At 41.0% G+C, this 21,204-nt stretch overlaps 1 protein-coding gene across 1 annotated transcript in view; it reads left to right on the plus strand.

Annotated features, from left to right (window-relative positions):
* Positions 1-21,204, plus strand: part of Elf1 (E74 like ETS transcription factor 1) — a 93,963-nt gene that overhangs the window by 38,313 nt on the left and 34,446 nt on the right. The window contains exon 2 of the mRNA XM_036198530.1: positions 18,250-18,540. Within this exon, the coding sequence (XP_036054423.1) occupies positions 18,469-18,540 (72 nt within the window). The 5' untranslated portion in view covers positions 18,250-18,468. The remainder of the gene's footprint in view (positions 1-18,249; positions 18,541-21,204) is intronic.

Genomic DNA, 21,204 nt, shown 5'->3' on the forward strand with positions numbered 1-21,204 from the left:
ATTCTTTTTCCTTTTTATAAAAAAGAAGTGTCTGATACCGTAGGACCTGGGGTTACTGGTGGTTGTAAGGAACCTAACGTGGGTGCTGGAAACTGAACTAGGTCTTCTGGAAGAGCAGCAGCAAGTGCTCAACCTTCTGAGTCATCTCTCCACCACCACCCCTGTATTGTTGTCTGGCTCTTTCTTTTTTTCCGTTTTTTGAGACAGGCTCTCCCTGTTTAGCTCAGGCTAGCCTTGAATTCTCCACCTCTGCTTCCCAGTCCTGAGATTACAGGCAAGCATCAGCACACCTAGTTTACATTTCTTTATTGTGTTCTTAATTGGAAGAACTTGGAGTTGCTGTATAGTTTCAGCCTGGAGAGGCCAGGGGTACGGCTCTGTGGTAGACTGCTTGCCTGGCATGCAGGTGGCCGGCTTCAATCCTGAGCACCATAAGAAAAACAAAGTTTCCGTTTGAATTAAAGAAGTATTTTAAGAAGGTTTGAAAGAGACTATTACATTTAGACAGTCTTTCTGTTAAAGCCTCCATCATAGGAAATGTATTCTATCTGCAAAGTAGGAGCACTATTTGTGAGAGGCATCTTTGAAGGTGAGCTACTTTGTACATCTGAAATATCTATTATAATGAAAGTCCACTAATTATAAATTGGCTTAGTGTGGTTTAATATGTTTTTAATCACCTAAATCTAGGGAATGTTTGATGCTTAGGGATTCCTTATCTTATACATTGTGTTTATTTAAAATTTTTCTTAAGCTTGTTAGAAAAAAAAATATATATATATACACACACACACGTATATGTTACACACACACACACACACACACACACACACACACATATACACACACACAGATTTTATTATTTATTTGTATTGCTTGCGAATCAAACCTAGGGCCTTGCGCATTCTAGGCCAGTCATTCTGCCACTGAGCTAGACCCTCAGCCTCTATTCTCATTTGCTCCCTGTCTCTCTCCCACACGTCTCAGCCCCACATAGGCTAAGTAAATGTATACCACTGAGTTGTTCCTCCAGCCCAGTGTTCAGGTTCAAATTGGGGGTATGCATTAGAATTAATTAATTTTAAGGCACTAATGGCCATTGAAAAGAATGAGCTTTAGCCTTCCATTTGAAAATATTAGGTAAAAATGAAACTATATTCATATCAGCCTATACGATTTTGTACTTTAGGAACATAGTGCTTTACTTAAACCTAAATAGTAAGTATATGTTAAATTCTCGTAGGAAAAAAAGCCACAGGGTGCTCTCAATGGGCTTATGATATGACCAACAGTAATGGGAGAGAGCTGAGCAGCAATTGCCTGCCTATGTTTATTTAGATCAGGAGGCATGAGTGATGAGTTCTGACCATTAAACGTAGCGATTGCTAGTTTGGAAGTCATGATGAACAACTGAGCACTTGTTTTTATTTCAGTTAATTGGTAGTTAGGTTAAAATGGCTCGAAGTAGCTGAATTTACTTACTGAGAACAATTTTGCTTGGTCTATGTATAGTTGATGGAAGATATTTAAATTAATTTCAGGAACCAAGTTTTTGACTTGTTCCTTGGGAAAGTGGAGGTAGATTGTTGGGGGTTTGGGTCACAGATAATAATCCAAGACTTACAAAAGATGTATAAAAATAACCAACAGTCTGGGTTTAGCTTGGTTGAGTATACCTGTATAATATGAATCATGTCTGGAGGTGGACTAGAAGATATGAAGTTCAAGGTCATCCTTCGGTTGAGTAGAGTCAGAAAACAGTCTGGATTATATGAGAACCTACCATAGAACAAATAATCAAACCCCAAAGATCAAAGTGGCATATTATTCAGTCCTGTGTAACTGAGTCATTTTAGAGGTAGTCATGTTATATCTTGCTCACCATGTTATATACCTCTGAGCTACAGGCTTATCTATTTATTTGTTTGTTTAAAACCAGAATCTCACTATGTAGCCCCTGGCTGACCTAGAACGCTTTATGAAGATCAGGCTGGCCTCAAATTTAGAGAGATCCAGCTGCGTGGGCCTCCCCTGTCTTTTTGTTGTGTAAAGCTAGGGTTAATGTCACTCATGAAGCAGGCAAACTCTTGAGACAGGAAAATAGTTGGAGGGCATGCTCTGCTGTTGTATTCATCATGTGGTTAAAAAAGTTTTTTCCTACCCCTTGGGCCCAGGGTCCAGGGCCTTTTGCATGCTGGACAGGTACCTTACCATTTAGTAGCTCCAGTGCTTTTTGTAATTTTTTCTTTGAGACAGGGTCTTATTAAATTGCCTGGGTTTCCTCTTGCTCTGGAGTAGCTGGGGTCACAGGCCTGAGCCACCGAGCCTGGCCACAGGGCTGTGATCTTTGGTAGTCATCCCTAGGAATACGTCAAAGGGCTTGAACATGTTCTTTTGTGTGACTCTTAGATCTTTGAATCGTAGATCTCAACACCAAAATACTTTTATTGTCTCTTTGTCCTTTTTATGTTTCTGATATACTTTATTTTCACATAGGAATTGAACTATTTATAGAGTAAGATGCAGCAGAGTAGGCAGGAAGTACTTGACGTTTGTATGCCGTATCTTGCTCTCTGCTTCCTGTCAGTTAAACCACGAAGAGAGGAACAGAGACACAGATGTACAATTGCTGCTTTAATTTCCCATCAGGGAGCCCAGTTAAGCATGAAGCTTGTTTCATTACATACTTGTTGATTATAGGGCTATGGTAGCTTCTTTGTGTTACATGAAGTTTGTGGATATATGGTGGCCATCGGACATTAGCTACAGGACTTGATAATAAAATACAAGATGTGTTTTACACATTTAAAAGATGTTTCCTTTTGTGGTTTTGTTTTGTTTTCTGAGCTTCTCTATATGTACCCAGGCTGGCATTGAACTCGTGATCCTCTTGACTTAGCCTCCTAAGTGCTGGGATTATAGGCATGTGCCACCACCCTAAGCTCAAGTATATCCTTATGTGAGTGTGCGTGTGTGCATGTGCAAGTGTGTGAGTGCGTGCCTGCGTGTGTGTGTGTGTGTGTGTGTGTGTGTGTGTGTGTGTGTATGCATGTGTGTGTGTGTGTATGCATGTGGAGGCCAGGGGCCAACCTTGGGTGGCATTCCTTAGGAGCCCAGAGGTGTTGTTCCTTAGGAACTGCTCACTTTGTGTATGTATGTATGCACACAAGTTCATATGTATGCACGTGTGTGTGAACTGTACATGTGCATGTAGGGTAGAAGTCAACTTTGGTGTTATTCTTAGGAGCCATGCTTTACTTTTAGAGCGGGGAACTAAACCCAGGGCTTACACATGCTAGGCCAATGGGCCGGAACCCCTGCACTACAGAGCCATCATTTTTTGAGACAGGCCCTCCTATTGAGACGTGGGGCTTATGAGTACATTTATTATTTACTTTTATTTTTTTGAGACAGTGTTTCTCTGTTACATAGCTCTGGCTGTCCTGGAACTCTCTTTGTAGACCAGGCTGGCCTCGAACTCACAGAGGTCCACTTGTCCCTGTTGAATAAAGGTGTGCACTACTATACTGAACCTTACCAAGTATATTTAATTTCAAACAATGGAGAAAAAAAAATGTACTTTTGTGATCTTACTGTAGCAGAGTAGATGGTTGCATTTTGTATGCCTTTTAACATTTTCTTCGTTTCCATTGTGTCTTAAATGTGGAAAATCTATCCATACTCACAAAAATTGCTGAAGATAACCTAGGAGTTGAGATGATCTCATTTCCCTGTGGAAAAGTCTGTCTTCTCCTAGGACTGCCCTGCCTCTTTTTTAGTTTAAATGTTAGCATCATCCTGGCTCCTTCTCTCTCAGTCTGTGAGCTTGGGAAGATAAGAGGGGAGTTGTCACTGATGCAGTAGCCCCCATGTCACTTTTTAAAGTTTCCTTCATCTCACTAGTATTTATCTCCCTCACACTGCCCAAGGACAAAGATCATGCCTTGGTTGCCTTTATTTTTGTATATTCAGTGCTCAGATTTTACCTAAGTGCAGCACAGGTGCATATATCCACTTGATGGCTCTATTCTGGAATCAAACCAACAAGCTGATTAAGGAACTAGACTCTGTCTTCTCTACAGCTTGCTTTACAGTTTATTTGTAAGAAATAATTAAAAGGAGCACTTCTCCCTTCTGCCTTTCTTTTCTTCTCTGCCTTTCTCTTTTCTGTGGGGCTGGGGATCAAAGCCAAGGTTCTGTCCATGCTAGATGAGTGCTCAGTGCCCTCCACTGAGCTGTGTCCTTAGAAGTGAAGCTTTCCTGGATGCAGGCGGATTAAGTAGTGAAGGAAATGGATTCTGTCATGGATATCGTCTTGCTTTATTGAATCTATTCAAAATACTTAATTCAACTTGACAACATATAGTCAGGCATAGATGCAGCTAGTCCCTATATTTCATTTTTACTGGTATCTAAGCGAATGCAGGTTATTTTGGTGTTTAGTTGAACAGCCTGTACAAAGAATGTAATAGTCATGTTTTTAAAAATCTTGGCTGGGTGTGGTGGTGCACACCTTTAATCCCAGCACTCAGGAGGCAGAGAGGCAGATGGCTCTCTGTGAATTTGAGGCCAACCTGGTCAACATAGTGAGTTCCAGACCAGCCAGAGTTAAACAAACAGTGAGACCCTGTCTCAAAAAAGGAAGGAAGGAAGGGAGGAAACCTTTTCATTTTCCATTTTCTTCTCATAACTTTAAAAAAATTAATTAGTGGGTTGGGGATTTAGCTCAGTGGTAGAGCGCTTGCCTAGCAAGGGCAGGGCCCTGGGTTCAATCTCCAGCTCAAAAAAAAAAAAAAAAAATTAATTAGTGTGTGAATTATTTGGTGATGATGGGGATTAAACCTGAGGCCTTGAACATACTGAGCAAGCACTATGCCAGAGAACCCAGCTCTCATTTAAACTTTTTGTATTTTAAACTTTTTTTGTTTTAATGTTTGTTTTTACAGATTTTGAGGCTGGGTCTCAGTGAGTTGCCAGGCTGGCCTGGACCTCACTTGTCGCTCAAGCTTAGCTTTTTGTCTTCTTGCCAGCCTTCTGAGTAGCTGGGGAACGGGCCAGCACCACCCGCTTAGCTTTTTGCTGCTGTTGAAGTTATTTGAGATACGGTCTAAGTATACACCTTAGGATGGCCTTCAACTTCCTGTGTGGCCTAGGCTGGGAGAGTAGGCATGCAGCGCCATAGAGACAGGAACTCATTACGTGCTCCAAGTTGGCCTGGTAATTGCCTCCTCATGCCTCTGCCTTCCTGGTGCTGGAATTTCAGGTGTGTTCTGCTATCCCTCTGCTTGCCTTTGTTCTCGTAGACAGTTCATCAGTTAAGCGAGTTTTTGTTTATTTAAATTTTTTTGCCATAACCCAAGGACTTTAAAACTTTTGTCGAGCGTTTCTATGCCATTGACAAAGGGCTAAAAGGAGAGTAGCTTAGCCCAGGGAACCGAAGCTGTCTGTTTTGACATCATCTGTGCGGTGCTGGTCACAGCTATTCTTGTCAGTTTTGAACAGTAGTCCCAGATTAGTGGGACTTGCATTGGGCTGTGAGAGCATAGGGACCACACTCTGTTGTTAGAACCGTATTTGAAAACCCTTGGATTGGCTGCAAGGAAACATCACTGACCTGCTTTATTAACAATTAAATATTGCCTTCTGGGGTTTAGCTGTCTTCATCTTTTTGTTTGTTTTGTTTTTGTTTTTGTTTTTTGTTTGTTTGGTTGGTTGGTTTTTTTTGAGACAGGGTTTCTCTGTGTAGTTTTGGTGCTTGTCCTGGATCTCGCTCTGTAGCCCAGGCTGGCCTTGAACTCACAGAGATCTGCCTGCCTCTGCCTCCCGAGTGCTGGGATTACAGGCATAGCTGTCTTCATCTTACTTACTGAACTACACTGTAGACCTCCTAGACAAAGGACCGTGCATTACTTTTCTGTGTTTTCCACAGTACTGCCCTTAGGTAAATTCAGTAAGTATGCATGAATCGCTTACTGCTGAGTCCGTCACAGTAGAAGTGCTTCTGGACGTCGATGTTTGTGATCTTTCAAATAGCTCTAGGCAGACATCAAAGGAGGGAGCTAACCATCTCCTGTTGGAGAAAACCTCAGCCATTGTCACCAAAGCACTTTAGGACTTCTTGGAAATTTTCTAATTACGGTCGCTTTTCTCATAAGAATTTTTACATTGACTTCTGGTTATATGCATATGTAGAATAGGTGTCCAAAGCAAACATTTACTGATAAAGAATCACAAGGAATTATTTTGTAAGGTCCAGTGAGTAGAGATGCTTGCTGGGAAGCTTACCAACTTGATTACATTCCATGGGGTCCATGTAATGAAAGGGGAGAACCAATTCCTGCAAAGCTGTTTACTGACACCCCAACCACACACAGGTTGTACACACTAAATGAATGTAAAAAATTAAATAGAACAATTCTTTTGTGTGTGTGTGTGTGTGTGTGTGTGTATGTAATTTATTAAAGACAGACAAATTTACATACCAATGAAGATTACCTGTTTCTTTTCACATGAAATAATTAAAACTTGGCTGAATATTTGATACTGTAGGACATAAAACATCTTTGACATTTTTCAGAGTTGACTGATACTTTGATTTTATAATTAAGAAATCAGAGAGTATTGCTTCATACATGGTATAAAAATGGCAGAAGCATACTTAGGACTGTTTCCAAATTGTTGGAAATTCTGTCTTAATCCTAAGCTAAAATTTATTGAACTCTTTTTTAACATTTAAAATTTTTACTGGTGTGTGTGTGCATACACGTGCATAAGTATGTGCCATGGCTTATGTGTAAAGGTTGAGGACAACTTGCAGGAATTGATTCTCTCCACCTTTAGGTTTCAGAGATTAAAGGTTGTCATTAGTCCTGATAGCAAGTTCTTTTACCTGCTCAGCAATCTCCCTGACCTCAGTGAACATTTTTTTTAATAAAACGCAAATCATCAACACGTGTAGCAATTTTAAAAATCAAACATTCAAAAACAATCAAACCCAATATATATTAATTTGATACTTAGACACTAAAAGTCTTTGTTTTCTATAGTTAAACCTGTTTCTATAAGAACACAAAACATGTGGAAAAAAAAAAACCACCTTTGCAGTTCATAACATACAGTAGTCTTGAGTCTGAGCTAAGGTTTCAGGCAGTGTTCATCACATTGCATAGTGTAGTGACATGCACGGTGCAGAGTAGGCATATTGTATGTTCCAGAGCTGCAGTGAAGTTCCATGATGCAGCGTGGATGGGTGCTTCCTGAAACATCTTAGATTCATTACACATTTGGTTTTGAATTAGATTTTGGTCACAGTATATCCAAGAACCTTTTATTTCCCATAGTGGTGGTGCATACCTTTAATTGCAGCACTCTGGAGGCAGAAGCTAAGGCAGAGGCAGGTAGATCTTTGAGTTTAAGACCAGCCCAGTCTGCATAGCAAGTTCAAGGCCAGCTGGGTCTACACACTAAGTGGAACCCTGTCTCAGAAACAAAATGTGCAGAGAAGGGATCTTTTACTGTTGCAAGGTGTTTAGGACCCTCACACTCTGTCACTGGATCCCCATTGTTTAAGGAGCTGGGCTTTAATTAATGTAGCTGAAATGGATTCAAATGATTTTTTTTTTTTTTTTTCCCCGAGACAGGGTTTCTCTGTGTAGCTTTGCGCCTTTCCTGGAACTCACTTGGTAGACCAGGCTGGCCTCGAACTCAAGTTCAAATGATTTAAAAATTAAGTCTTTATATTTTAAAAGATGAAAGCCCTAAAAATGTAGCCCATATATGTCACAAATCTTCAGATTATTTACAATGACGTTTGCTTCTAAGATGTATGAATAGGAAAATAGAGTTATACACATGCTTTTTAAATACTGTCAGTATTTTTAAATATAATTGTAATTTTTTTTTTGTTTTTTCAAGACGGGGTTTCTCCGTGTAACAGCTCTGACTCTCCTTGAACTCTCGTTGTAGACCAATCTGGCCTGCCTCTGCCTCTCAAGTGCTGGTGTTAAAGGTGTCCACCACCACCCCACTGTCAGTATTTCAGTTATGTATCCTGTACTCCTAAGCCCATGCCTTTTGCTTTCCCATCTCCAGTCTTTGTGGTCTTGGTGCTGCAGATGTTCTGTTTTCACTGACTTTAGAAGCTGAGGTGCCGGTTAGTCATGAGGGTGATTATAAGGATTCCCCAGCCAGAAGACAGGGTCTCTCATTGGCCTGGAGCTCAATTAGGTTAGACTAGCTGGCTGGCAGGCACCTAGGATCATCCTCCTCTGTCTCCTCAGCATCAGAATTGCAAGCAGGCACCACCACACATGGTGTGGGTTCTGGAGACAGAACTCACTCACTGAGTCTGCCCCCACCTCCACCCTCACCCCCCACCCCCACTTGATTTAAAGACAGGATCTCAATTTGTTCCTCAGGCTTGGTGTCTAACTTGCAAATGCTGGGATTATTGTGGCGAGGCACCTGGCTCTGGAGATTAAGCACATTCTCTGCCTTTCCTCACTCAGTCAGTGCCAAAGCCTAAGTGTTACTGATGGGAATCAGCTATTCTCTGAGATGAGAAAACCATGGCGCTAGAGCCTGCTTTTCCTAAAATGAAAATATTAACCAGAGGAATAGACAGCCTCAGAAATGGAATACAGATTTCTTGCAAGTTAATTCTTGTTTGTTGTAGAGAAAAATGTTTAATTGCCTGAACAGGTTTTGCTGATAAGGACGTTTAACATGTTTGCATTCTCTGGGTAGATGTTTTTTGTCAGAGTTCAGGTTCTAGGTCATGGACAGAAGAAAAATTTTTATATGGTTAATTTGCATAATAAAGCATGGTTTAATGTTTTGATGATAATTTTAGCCTTTTTGAGAAAGGAGTTTAATTTTTTCATGACTAAATTTATGATTATCATTCACGGTTTCTCTTTTAAATTCTCATGGTTTCAGAACATGTTCAGAAAGGGTTAATCCTGAGACCACAGGTATGAACAGGTCTAGGTATGAGATCTGTTGGCTTTTCAGGTACTATAAATGCTGCCTGATGGTAACCTGATCCCAGGCAGGCTGAGTGGCCAATAATGGAAAGTGGAGAAGTATGTGAGAACTGGAATTTCAGGTGTGGGGAGTAATGGCAGCCTCCCTCGGAGTCCTGGACTGTTCCTCTGGGTGTCAGCAGAAAGGCAAAAGTGTAGAAAGTCAGCCAGTTTGGTTTGATCATACTGATGTCTTTTAAAATGAACATAGTTGAAGCTAAGGTGAATTTGACTGGAAAAAGACCTGCCTCAGCTTTGCCTCGGTCACCAGAGCCTTGTCTGAGGCTTCATATGCAAAGCCACCATTTGTGCCGGTTTTGTATGAAAGTAAAATCAGTTTGGGTAAAGTTATGGATGCCTCACTCCCCTGTGCTGTCTCTCAATTTTAAAATGTCTAGTGTCCTCCTTTCCTGGTTAAATAGTGACTGACATTAAGACGGTTGACGTAAATGAACAAATGCCCAATAGTGAGTAGCCATACTGAATGGAGCTACTTAAAAGACTGGGAGACAAGTGTGATTGTGTCCACCTGAGGCCCCGGCACTTCAGAGACAGATGGGAAGGGTAGGAAGGACCCTGAGTTCGAGGGCAGCCACGGCCACGTGGGAAAACATTGTCTCCAAGAAACAAACAGAACCAAGCTGGTGGCCATATAGGTGGTATGGTACGAGTTACAGCAACTTGGTTTTAGTCCTCCACTCGCAGAGACAGTTTTATATTCCATTGAGTATTTGAAAAAAATTAAAAGGTTAATTTTTTAAAAGCTTAGGATATCAAAGGTTTGTTTGGGTTTTTTTGTTCTTTTGAGACAGGGTCTCATGTGGTCTAAGCTAGACTAGAACAGACTCTCCAGCCTCTAACTCCCAAATACTGGGATTACAGACCACTACCAACCATGTCTTGCTTTTAAGCATTTTATTTTAGTTTAAAGGGGTTTTTATTTCTATTTGTGAGTATGTATATGAGTATACTACCCAGCAGTGCTTGGAAATGGACGCTGGTCCTCCTACTATAGCAGTGAGCATTTGGAACTCATGAACTGGCTCTCCAGCCGTAGCGTTTTATTATTTGTGTTGCTTTTTTGAGACAGGGTCTTACTATGTAGCCTCGGCTGGCCTGGAGCTTGCTATGTAAACCTGGTAGGCCTTGAACTTTTTTTTTTCTTTTAATTTACTTATTTTTATTTTATGAGTATTAGTGTTTGGTCTGTATGGTTGTCGGTGTGAGGGTGTCGGGTCCCCTGGAACTGGAGTTACAGACAGTTGTGAGCTGCCATGTGGGTGCTGGGAATTGAACCCCTCAGGTCCTCTGGAAAGAGTAGTCATGCTCATAACTGCTGAACCATCTCTCCCGTCCCATGGCCTTGAACTCTTGGAGGTCTGATTGTGTCCACCTTCTCAGTGCTGGGATTAAAGTGTACCATGCCTGGTGTATTTTTCTAAGTAAAGGATGAAAGGCCTGGTGCAGTGAATATGGTCTTTAGAGTGAGGTTTGTTTTAAAATGTTTGTCCTGAGGCTGGAGAGATGGCTCAGAGTTTAGATCACTTGCTGTTCTTACAGAGGACCAAGTATTCCCAGCACCTACATTGTGGCTCACAACCGTCTATAACTTCAGTTTCAGGAGATCCGATGCCCTCTTCTGACTTCCACAGGCAGCAGGCATTCATGTGGTGCACATACATATAGGCAGGCAAAACACTCATAAGCACAGAAAAAAAATCTAAAGACTTTGAATAAATAAAATTATTCTCCTTTCCCCCTTCCTGTGGACTAACACTGTTTTTGTCTGGGGAAATGCACGTCTAGGTACACAATGGTAATTACATTGTGGAGTGTTTCTTTTCCCATGTTCACATTAACTTTTTAAAGATTTATATATTTTATGTTCATTTCTTGGGTGTATATGAGCCACTCGTGTGTTTGGTGCCCCCAGAGGCCAGAAGAGGGCAATGGATTCCCAGGAACTGGAGTTACAGGCAACTGTGAGCTGTCTGTAGTAGGTGCTGGCAGCCAAACCAGGTCCTCTGCAGGGAGCAAGCACTCAACTCCTGAGTCATCTTTGGTCCCCATGTTCACTTTTGTTAATGGAAATGATGGCAGTGATGCTACACTTGAAGAATAAGAACAACATTAGTAAACATTATCTGAAAGTGTTTTAATGAGTTAGTAAGTTGTCATAGTGGTATAAAAAGGCTTACAAATTTTTATCATTTATTTATATTTTTTTAACTCCTCACTTTTAAGGCTGAGTGAAGCTGTAAAGTAAGACTATGGTATGGTAGACTGGGGTATCAACAGTAATAGTAAAACTAAGGCTTAAAGCAATCAAGGAGAAATCTGCAAACCTTTCTTTCAGTCCCAACTAAATACATGCTTAGAAGTGATCCCAAGTATCAAGAGGATGCATAGAATATTTTACCAAGACGTTTCAGCTAACAGCTGTACTAGAGTGCGGTTAATTACTTGGGCAACGGATGCTTGTTCCTGATGATGCTAGGGATTGAACTCAGGTCCTTGTGCATGCATGCAAGGGCGCACATTGAGCTGTATGCCCAGCCCTGGATACGCTGCTGATAAAAATATTAGTGAAGTTCTGTTAGTATTCATAGAAGGGCAGGAGGAGACTGGGCCTGTCTTCTCTTTGCTACTAATTGCCTGTGTCTTTAGACAGGTTGGATTGCTGCTTCAGGTCCAAATTCTTTACCTTTTCGATGTATGTGTAGTCCTGAGTTAGCTATGAGGAGAGAGAGAGAGAGAGAGAGAGAGAGGGAGGGAGGGAGGGAGGGAGGGAGAGAGAGGGGGGGAGGGAGGGAGAGAGAGAAAGAGAGAGAGAGAGAGAGAGAGAGAGAGTGTGTGTGTGTGTGTGTGTGTTTCAACTCTCAAACCTGTGATTCTACAGAATTTCTAGATTGACAGTGTGCAGAGCTCAGGAAGGCTGTGCAGCTGTGCAGCTTAGTTGGAGAAGGCCGGACTTGATGTTCATTTCTGTTGCTTGGTATTCTAACCTACTGAAAAACAGATTAGAACAAAGCCCAGCTGTGGCCTGCCACACGAACATTCCAGTATTACAGGCTGCAGGTTTACTGCTTCTGATTGCTAATTTTTATGTGGAGCCTCTCTTTTTTCATCTTGTGTTCTTTAATTTCTGATTCATTTTTTTTCTAATAGTTTTTTCCAAATACCCTTCCTTTCCTTAAAATATTTCAAGACTTTTGCAAAAGTCTCCTTGTTAGCTATGACTTGATGTAAGAATCCGTTCTGTTCAGGTATTTGTTGTACAGTTATTACGGAATTCCATTTATTGAGGTACTGCTGCCTTGCTAGCTTGTGTCCACATACACAAATGTCATCTGAATAATTGGTTAGCCATTCAATTAGCCCACTCCTCTGCTGATGCCCTTTACCTTCTTGAGCTAGAATTATCTAGTCTAAAACCTTGTGTTTGCTTGAGTCTCCTTATTTATCATTTTCCACAGAATGTGTTTGTACTATAGTAACTTCCAAAAAGAAAATTAAGAAATCCCCCCCCCCCCCCCCCCCGGTTTTTCAAGACAGGGTTTCTATTGCTGTCCTAACAATTCACTCCGTAGACCAGGGTGACCTCGAACTGAGATACACACCTGTCTCTGCCTCCTGAGTGCAGGGATTAAAGGCATGTGCCATCACCACCTAGCTAAAAACAAAAACAAAAACAACTTAATGTATTCAGTATGTTTAAAAAAATCTTGTCAGGCGGTGGTGGTGCATGCCTTTAATCCCAGCACTCGGAGGCAGAGCCAGGTGGATCTCTGTGAGTTCGAGTCCAGCCTGGTCTATAGAGTGAGATCCAGGACAGGCACCAAAACTACACAGAGAAACCCTGTCTTGGAAAAACAAAAAAACAAACAATAACAGCAACAAAAATCTTAATGGATTTTCATATTTTTGTATCTGAAATGTTTCTCAAGACATCCTATATTTTGTGCTTTATATTCAATGAAGGGGTTGACTTTGGCAGGTTGCTGTGAGATGAATTGTTAACGGTCTTATTAATAAAAACCTGGAGCCAGATATTGGAGTTAAAATTGAGAGATCAGAGGAATAGGACAAGCCACAGCCAGCCTCACCTCACTGACCTTCAGTCTCCAAAGAGAGCTACTTCCTGTCTACCCACGCCTCTACTCCTTTCTGCCCCTGCAATCTCACTTCCTCTCTCCGCCCAGCTACACCACTTCTTCTTCCTGCCCAGCTGTCACTTTGTCTGTCTGTACCGACCTCCAGACCTCTATGGTTAACTAGTGTTGGAATTCAAGGTGTGTGCCACCATGCCTGGCTCTGTTCCCAATGTGGCCTTGAACTCACAGAGATCTGGATGGATTAAAGGCATGTGCTACCATTGCCTGACTTCTGTGTTTACTCTAGTGGCTGGATCAGTTTCCTCTGATCCTCAGATGAGCTTTATTAGGGTGCACAATACAGTGAGGGACACAATATATCACCACAGGTTTCTATTCATATTTTTCTTATATTTGAAATATTTTATAATAAATTATACAAAAACAATTTGAATTGAGTTGATGTAGCCTTTAATGTGGACCAGTGTTTTGTGTTTAAAATTGTTAGTCTCTGTGTTTGAGATAGGTTCCTAACTAGACTCTGTTAAGTTCTTTAAAAAGTATTTGTTTGTTTATTTTCTATGCATGAGTGTTTTGCCTGCATGTATATCTGTGCTCCAGGTGGGTGAGGTTGTCATACTTCGTGGACTGGAGTTTCAGATGGTTGAAGGTCACCATGTGGGTGCTGAGAATTAAACCCGGTTCCTTTCCAAGAGCAGCCAATGCTCTTAACTGTTGAACCGTCTCTCCAGCCCCATAAGTGAGGTTTTAAAATCCCACCCTTTATACACCAGATTTATCAAAAAGATACCAGAGTGCAAGGCCCTGGAGTCGACCTAGATTTTGCTGCTAATGGGCTATGGTGTTGGAGTTGAGCCAGTGATTGTGGGGAAAGACTCTCCGTGATTATAGAAATAGGACTTAAGAAATAATTAGGGATCTGAGGTGCACCTGTTGCATATTTTGCACACTATACTCAGAGCTATAATTAAGCTAATGTTTATGGAGTTCAGCTCATATACCAGACATCCTGCACATGTACTTGGTTATTTCTCTAAGCAGGGCCAGGGACTGAAGCCAGCCAGTGTCTATCTAGGCAGGTGCCCTGCCGCGGCCTGCAGTCCGTTAGCTGCACAAGTATCTCACAGATGACTTTCACAGCTCTAGGTTTTGGTACCATGTATTATGTTCATTTAACAGAAGGAGCAGTCATCGAATGTGTGGGGACTTTGCTCAGGGCCGCACCTCAGAGGCAGAACCCACACGGTCTGAGGCTAGAGTTCATGTAAATGTTTTGTTTTATGACTTCACCTCGAGTGTGAAGATGGGTGATGAGAGCTGAGGAATCTTAATTCTAAGCATTTCTGTGGTATAGCTCTCCAAGGGAGAAAGGCCGTAGAGCTAGTCTGGGTGTTTGTTTGGATGCCGGACTGTACTTCTCGACAGTGTGTAAATAATGTGACCCTGGTGAGTGAGGTTTTCTCCTTTTTCCTTGTTGCCTTGTCATGCTGTAAAGGATGTTGGAGAACTATCCTAGCAGCATGGTTCCTGAGTATGTGGCCCATTGGTATGAGTTGAAACAGGTTGGGTATTGCTGTTTGTCTGACTGTCTTAGGTAAGGGCTGGTTATGTCCCCAGGCGGGCCTCAAACTCCTGTCTGCAGTTACAGACTTGGGCCTCCACGCATGGAGTTGAAACAAGTTTAACATTTACTGAGGATCTTAAATTGTCTGAGGGTAGAACACACGCCTTGGTTTCAATCTTAATGCCCATGCCTTTTTCTGAACTGAAATAACTTTAGGGAAACAGCATGGTATCTGTTTTGGACATGTGAGACACACTGACTCAGAGACTCTGAGATGGACTTGATTGATATGCTTGTTTACTGGCTGGATTTGGAGAAAACTAGAAAGTGGAGTTCCCCCCTTAAGTTTGACATATACATTTACTTCAATCTGTGTTTTTTGTTTTTTTGTTTTGTTTTGATTTTTGGTTTTTTGAGACAGGGTTTCTTTGTAGCTTTGCGCCTTTCCTGGAACTTGCTTGGTAGACCAGGCTGGCCTTGAACTCACAGAGATCTGCCTGCCTCTGCCTCCGGAGTGCTGGGATTGCGCCACCACTGCCCGGCTTTAAATCTGTGTTTTAAACTGTAATGGCAAAAGGAATGGGTGGATTTCGAAGCAAGACTGTATGTATAGTAATTGGGTTTTGATTTGAGAAATGAGATCTTAGTGTTAGCTGTGTTGTGCTCACAGACCCCAAGACCTGGGCACCTCCCCTACTTAATGAAAACCTGATTTCTGGGTTAGGTATCAGATCTGCCACTTAATAAAATTAACACGGCTGAGCTATGTTGTTTCCGTACTCTTGACACACACAGAAGGTTTGCCTGGTTCAAGAATCAGACCGGTTTTTCCTCAAGAACCACTTTAAAGCCAAAGCATACCTACACAGGGAAGAGGAAGAGGAGGAGGAAGGCACAGAGCATCAGAGGCCCAGTTAAACTAAAGAAAATGCTTGCCTTCTGATTTGAGTTAATGAGCTTCCCTGTACATGTGAACAGAAACTATGGGGGAGCTAAGTTTTCTTTCCTGCCTCTGCGAATGAGTGGTGGTGGTTTGGGGCAGCCACTTGGGGTTGTTTTTACAGGTTGTCAGTCATGTGTTTTGAGGTCAGGCTATTTTCATTGCTTGTCCTTATTTTTGAAATTTCCAAATGTCAGTTAGCAAAGCACAGTAGCACTGTGAAGATGTGGCTGAGAAGAGAACACTTTGGAACTTTATACAGATTATTCACATGGGTCCTCTGTGCTTAATAAGAAAACCAGATTTTAGAATACCCTTGAACCTAACCATGTACAGAAAAACTTCCGTGTCCCAAACATCTCTCAATCCTGCTTGTATTTTCTTGCTCTTGGGTTTGAAGTTGATAATAATTTCCTCCTTATCAAAAGTACTTCATTGCTAAATCAAGACTATAGGTAGAAATAATTTGAATATTCAGTGGCAGGCATTTAAAACTGAGCCTTCTTATCATTAGTGTGGACACACAGGTTTGGTGGGTACAGAAGAAATTTAAAACTCTGGTTCTTTCCCCAGGAGAGGTCTTCCTCCTCCTCCTCCTCCTCCTCCTCCTCCTCCTCCTCCTTCTTCTCTCTCTCTCTCTCTCTCTCTCTCTCTCTCTCTCTCTCTCTTTTTCTCTCTCTCTCTGCCTGCATACTAGTTTTCAGACAGCAAGCACTGGAACATTTATTTGGTTGAATTAAGTGAACAACACTTTAAAATGTGAGGCACTGTGGTTAGTGTGAAGTTGGCACTATAGGCAGGAAGTCCTGTGATTTTGAAGGGAACAATCTTTATGGGTTGAGACATGAAGCTGGGAGACTTTATGAAGGAACTTGGGAGGTGTAGTAGGTAGGTAGGAGGATGAGGAGTTCAGAGTCACCCTTGGCTACATAGCCAGTTTGAGGCCAACCTGGCCTACATGACACCTTCTCTCAGAAAAACAAAATGTGATTTAAACATTGAAGAATGGGGAGATAAGATTCAGGGGTGGGAGGGAACATTCCAGGAATGGAATAATGGGTTCCAGGAATGGAATAATGGAAGTTAAAGAAGGAGGCAAACACAAAGCTATCTTGTACAGGGGACATATAAGGCAGAGGAATTGGGGTCTGTAATAATTGAAGGGCAACAATAAGTAATGTTTGTACAAGGCCAAGTATGTATCTATGTTGATACACCTGTACTCGATTTCAACATGAAAACATTTTTTTTTTCCCTCTAGGCTCAAAAAAAAAAAAAAAAAAAAAAAACCGACCAGGCTATGTTAAAAAGTACTTTCTTAATGTTATCGTTAAATCTCTGTTGAAATGGTTGGGGTAGGTCAGAATTGGATACCATTGGCTTGGAACTGAGTTTAGTGGGTAAAAATCTGATTTGAATTCCTAATCCTTATTTTATTTTGATTTCCAATCATGACAATCACATTGATCTATATTGATCTCTAAAACATGGAATATACAGGAAGTTGGTTTGACAGAAATTAGGAAATAGTGTACCTGACCTGGCTAGTTCCTGCTAATTAGTTTTCCAGGAAACTGACTCACCATGTCTCTTTATTCCCAAACTTGTTTCTTTACGATTAAATTGCTAGGATTAGTCACCATCCTTTACTTCAGGCTGTCATCATTTTGAAATATTTATATTAATATTATAAAAGCTGTTTCACATCACTAGATTTAAAGAATATGACTATTTAAAGCCTCAACTTTTCATGTCACATGTATGGCCATGAGCATGTAATATTTAATACGATTGTGATTAACACCTATTTTAATTTTATTAGTGGTAGCTTTGCTTTTTAAAAACACTGATATGCAAATGTGTTTAGCAGGTGTTTTCAGAACTCTGTGAGGTTGTTTTTGCTCCGAAGTTGCATTTCTGTGTTTCTGCTGTTGTAAAGTGCAGCCCTTTGCATGTTCTAACTCGACGTGACGTGGTCAAGGGCAGTTTCCTTCCTGTTGCTTGTGTTAGAGATAAGGCTACTTTTCAGTGCATTCAAAAAGAAGCCCCTGAAGACAGGGTCAGTACGGTAACGCCCAGCCTTTTCACTCCAGGGACAGAAAAGTAGGCTTTAATTTCTGCTCACTTGAAAAAGCTCGTAAAACAGCGTTTACAACCTTTAACTGTCTTCATATATATATATATGGTCGGGCGCATGGTGCTTGCACGTTGCTGTTAAGGACAAATGAAATTATTCAGACAGTGGTGGTTAATGTGCATGTAGGTGATTTGCTGGGTTAGTGGAAAGAATTTAACTGTTTATATATCCTCTGCTGGGATTTAAAATTTCCTCATTATTACTGGGAACCCCCCCCCCCCCCCACACACACACACTCAGTACTCTAACTCAAGTATAGCTTGGGGAAGAAAGAAAAAGTAAGGAGGGGAGATTTTATCTCGGGAATGAAGTCTTCAAAGCCAGCGCGTCTTTAAAAACAAAGCCCTGTGTTTACTAGCCATGCTGATTTCACTTTGGAGCAACAATGACACTTGGAGACACCGTGCTGTGGCACTTGTTACATTTTAGCCAGGAGGTTTTCACCACTAACATAAGCTTTTGTTTTTCAGGCCCAAGAAGACCAAGAGAATTATTTCAGAAAAAGTGCCGGTTTGCTAGAATGTCAAGGAACCACGAAAACCTGGAGCACTCCTTACTCTGAAGAGGCCTGGGTCTGCAGGAACTGTGCAGACTTGCCCGGGGAGCTTTGCCAAACCGTCCTGTGCCCCACTGCTCCAGACTTGGACCTGTTTGGGACTCTCATGTGGATCTAGGGGGAATGCTTTACTATGGCTGCCGTTGTCCAACAGAACGACGTAGTATTTGAATTTGCAAGTAACGTCATGGAGGATGAACAGCAGGTGAGCCAGAAAAAAAATGGGGTTTAGTACATTTCTTAGGAGTTTTTATTAGTATCAGAATATTATTTACTTTGATAGTAGGAAAACTTACTGAAAAAAATTGAGAAGTTAAATATTTGGCAGTAATGTCATTTCATATTTTAAGTCCCAGTTAATTCACTGTATGTAAATGCTACCCTTAGTTTTGATGTGGTAACAAGGAAATAATATTTGTGGTTCATCTTGTTTTTCTAAAGTGAGACCAAATAGTAACTACCCCAAGTAATATTTCAAATTACTAAAAAAGTTGTAGAGAACATACCAATGTCAGTAATTAATCTTTTAATTAGGGGTTATTTTTTTCAAGTAGATTAAACAATGTGGCCATCTCACGATCACATTTCTCAGTCCAAAGAATATGACCCTGAGGAAGTTTCCTAATTCTTCCAGACCTGGATTTGTCATCTGGTGGGGAATTGAACCAAGACTTTGAAGTTACCGTTCATGAAAGTGTGTGTGTGTGTGTGTGTGTGTGTGTGTGTGTGTGTGTAACGCATACATACATAAATGTGGAATATATGCTGTGTCAACTATTGCCTTTACATGAATTAAGATCTCAAGAGATACTGAGGTAAAGGATTTAAATTTAACTTTGGTCCTCTGATCCGCCCACAGTGTGTAAAGGCCTGAACAGAATCTCTTAGAATTTGGTAATTCACTTAATTTAAAATAGTCAAGGATGAGCCGGGTGGCGGTGGTGGCGCACACCTTTAATCCTAGCACTCTGGAGGCAGAGGCAGGCAGATCTCTGTGAGTTCAAGAGCAGCCTGATCTATAGAGACCATGACAGGCACCAAAGCTACATGGAGACACCCAAAGGGCAAGGATGTAAGAGGTGGTGTGGGAATTAATGTGCTGAGCAGAGTTAGCTTGCTAAGAATCTTTTAAGAGGCAGTGGGTTTTTAGTGTGCCCCATAAGGTTGATTTATAGGCTGGAGTAAGCCTGGTCCTAGAACTTTAAGTAGACCAGTTTTAATGTCTGTTTTTATTCTAGAAACATAGTTACTACAAATAATAAAATTGATTCTCAGTTTTGACAGGACATTGCAGTTTCTTAGCTGTTTGTATTGTATACTAAAGTGACACAATACCAAATTTATAAATATACCTACAAAAGGTGAGAATTTGGACTTAGTAGCCTTAAAATCAAGATGAGAGTCAACTGAGGGAAAAAAAGGTCACAACTAAAAGCATATTAATATTGATAGGAACTTACTCTAGAGACAGTAGAAGACAGTATTTCAGAGGAGAAAGTGTTTTTGAATTGTTTTAAGACAGGATGTTTGTGTAAGTACTAAAGTTTGAAAAATAGTGTGTGACTATGGCTTCTTCAGATAACAGGTCCTGTGATAGGTCCCAGGCGTGGTGTGGTGAGGTTTGATGTGGCACAGAGGCTAGAGCCCTAAGCCAGTCACCATCACGCGCTACTGCACCGGCTCTTACACTCTTGACCACAAGTACATCTGACATTATAACACCGTGTTCTTGTTGGGGATAAGGAGACTTAGAGGTATACTGCACAATAATGCTTGTACACTTACTATGCTGGATGTACCTAATTTATCTTAGGGTTTTTTTTTTTTTTTTTATGTCTTTGGGAAGGATATTGGTGGCTTAACCCCCACCCAGTTCTGTTATTTATTACTTTGTTTGTGCTTTGTTTTTTCTGAGACAGGGTCTCACTATGTAGTTCTTAGATTGTTTTCATTACCACTTTATAGGTTTGATATGTGATAAGATAATCTCCACTTCAAAGGGTAGTGTACTATTTCTATCCTACTTAAGCCTTGGAAACCATTACTTTGCTCTCTAACCTTGTATATTTGGAAATTATGGGCATTTTATACAAATGGAATCATAACATACGTTTTCTTGTGGTTGGATCCCTCACCCTTTCTCTCCCTCTTCTATATTGGGAATTAAAACTAAGGATATAACCCTAGCCTTGAAACATGCTCATCTATGTTAACCATGTATCATACATAAACAGCAACAGCAATTAACAACAACAACAAAAACCTTAAGGTGACCTTTATTGAGCCTTACTTTTGGGGGTGCATGGCCAAATTACAATTTATTCTGACTGAAAAAAGAAAAACTTTCCTCTCTTTCAAATTCATGGCCTCTGTTTTTCATTACTTGGTTGTTGCATACACATATGGGTGCTGTCTTAGTCAGTGGTCTATTGCTGTGAAGAGATATATATTCTCAAATACATCCTGCCTAGTCTGTATACCATTACTTATACATATGTTTTCAGAGAGCAAGAGTATATGGAAGGGTTTGGAAGGAGGAAGAGGAAAATGATGTAATTATAAAGGAAATAATAAAAAAGGAAAATATAATAAAATGAAATAAATAAATGGCAAATACAAGAGCTGGCAGGTGTAAAATGAACTTGGTTTGCTGTGCTTCTAAATACGTGGTTCATCCATCTGTCTGTCCCCCCATCCATCCAACCATCCATCCATCCAGTGTGTATGCACTGTGATGCCAATATGGAGGTCAGACAACGTTGTATAGGAGTTGGCTCTCTCTTTTCACTATATGGGTCCTGAGGGTCAAACACAGGTTGTCAGACTTGGTGGCAGGGCCTGTAACCCACTGAGCCATCTCCCTGGCCCT

This window comes from Onychomys torridus, chromosome 9 (genome assembly GCF_903995425.1).
Source record: "Onychomys torridus chromosome 9, mOncTor1.1, whole genome shotgun sequence".
NCBI classification, from domain to species: Eukaryota; Metazoa; Chordata; class Mammalia; order Rodentia; family Cricetidae; genus Onychomys; species Onychomys torridus.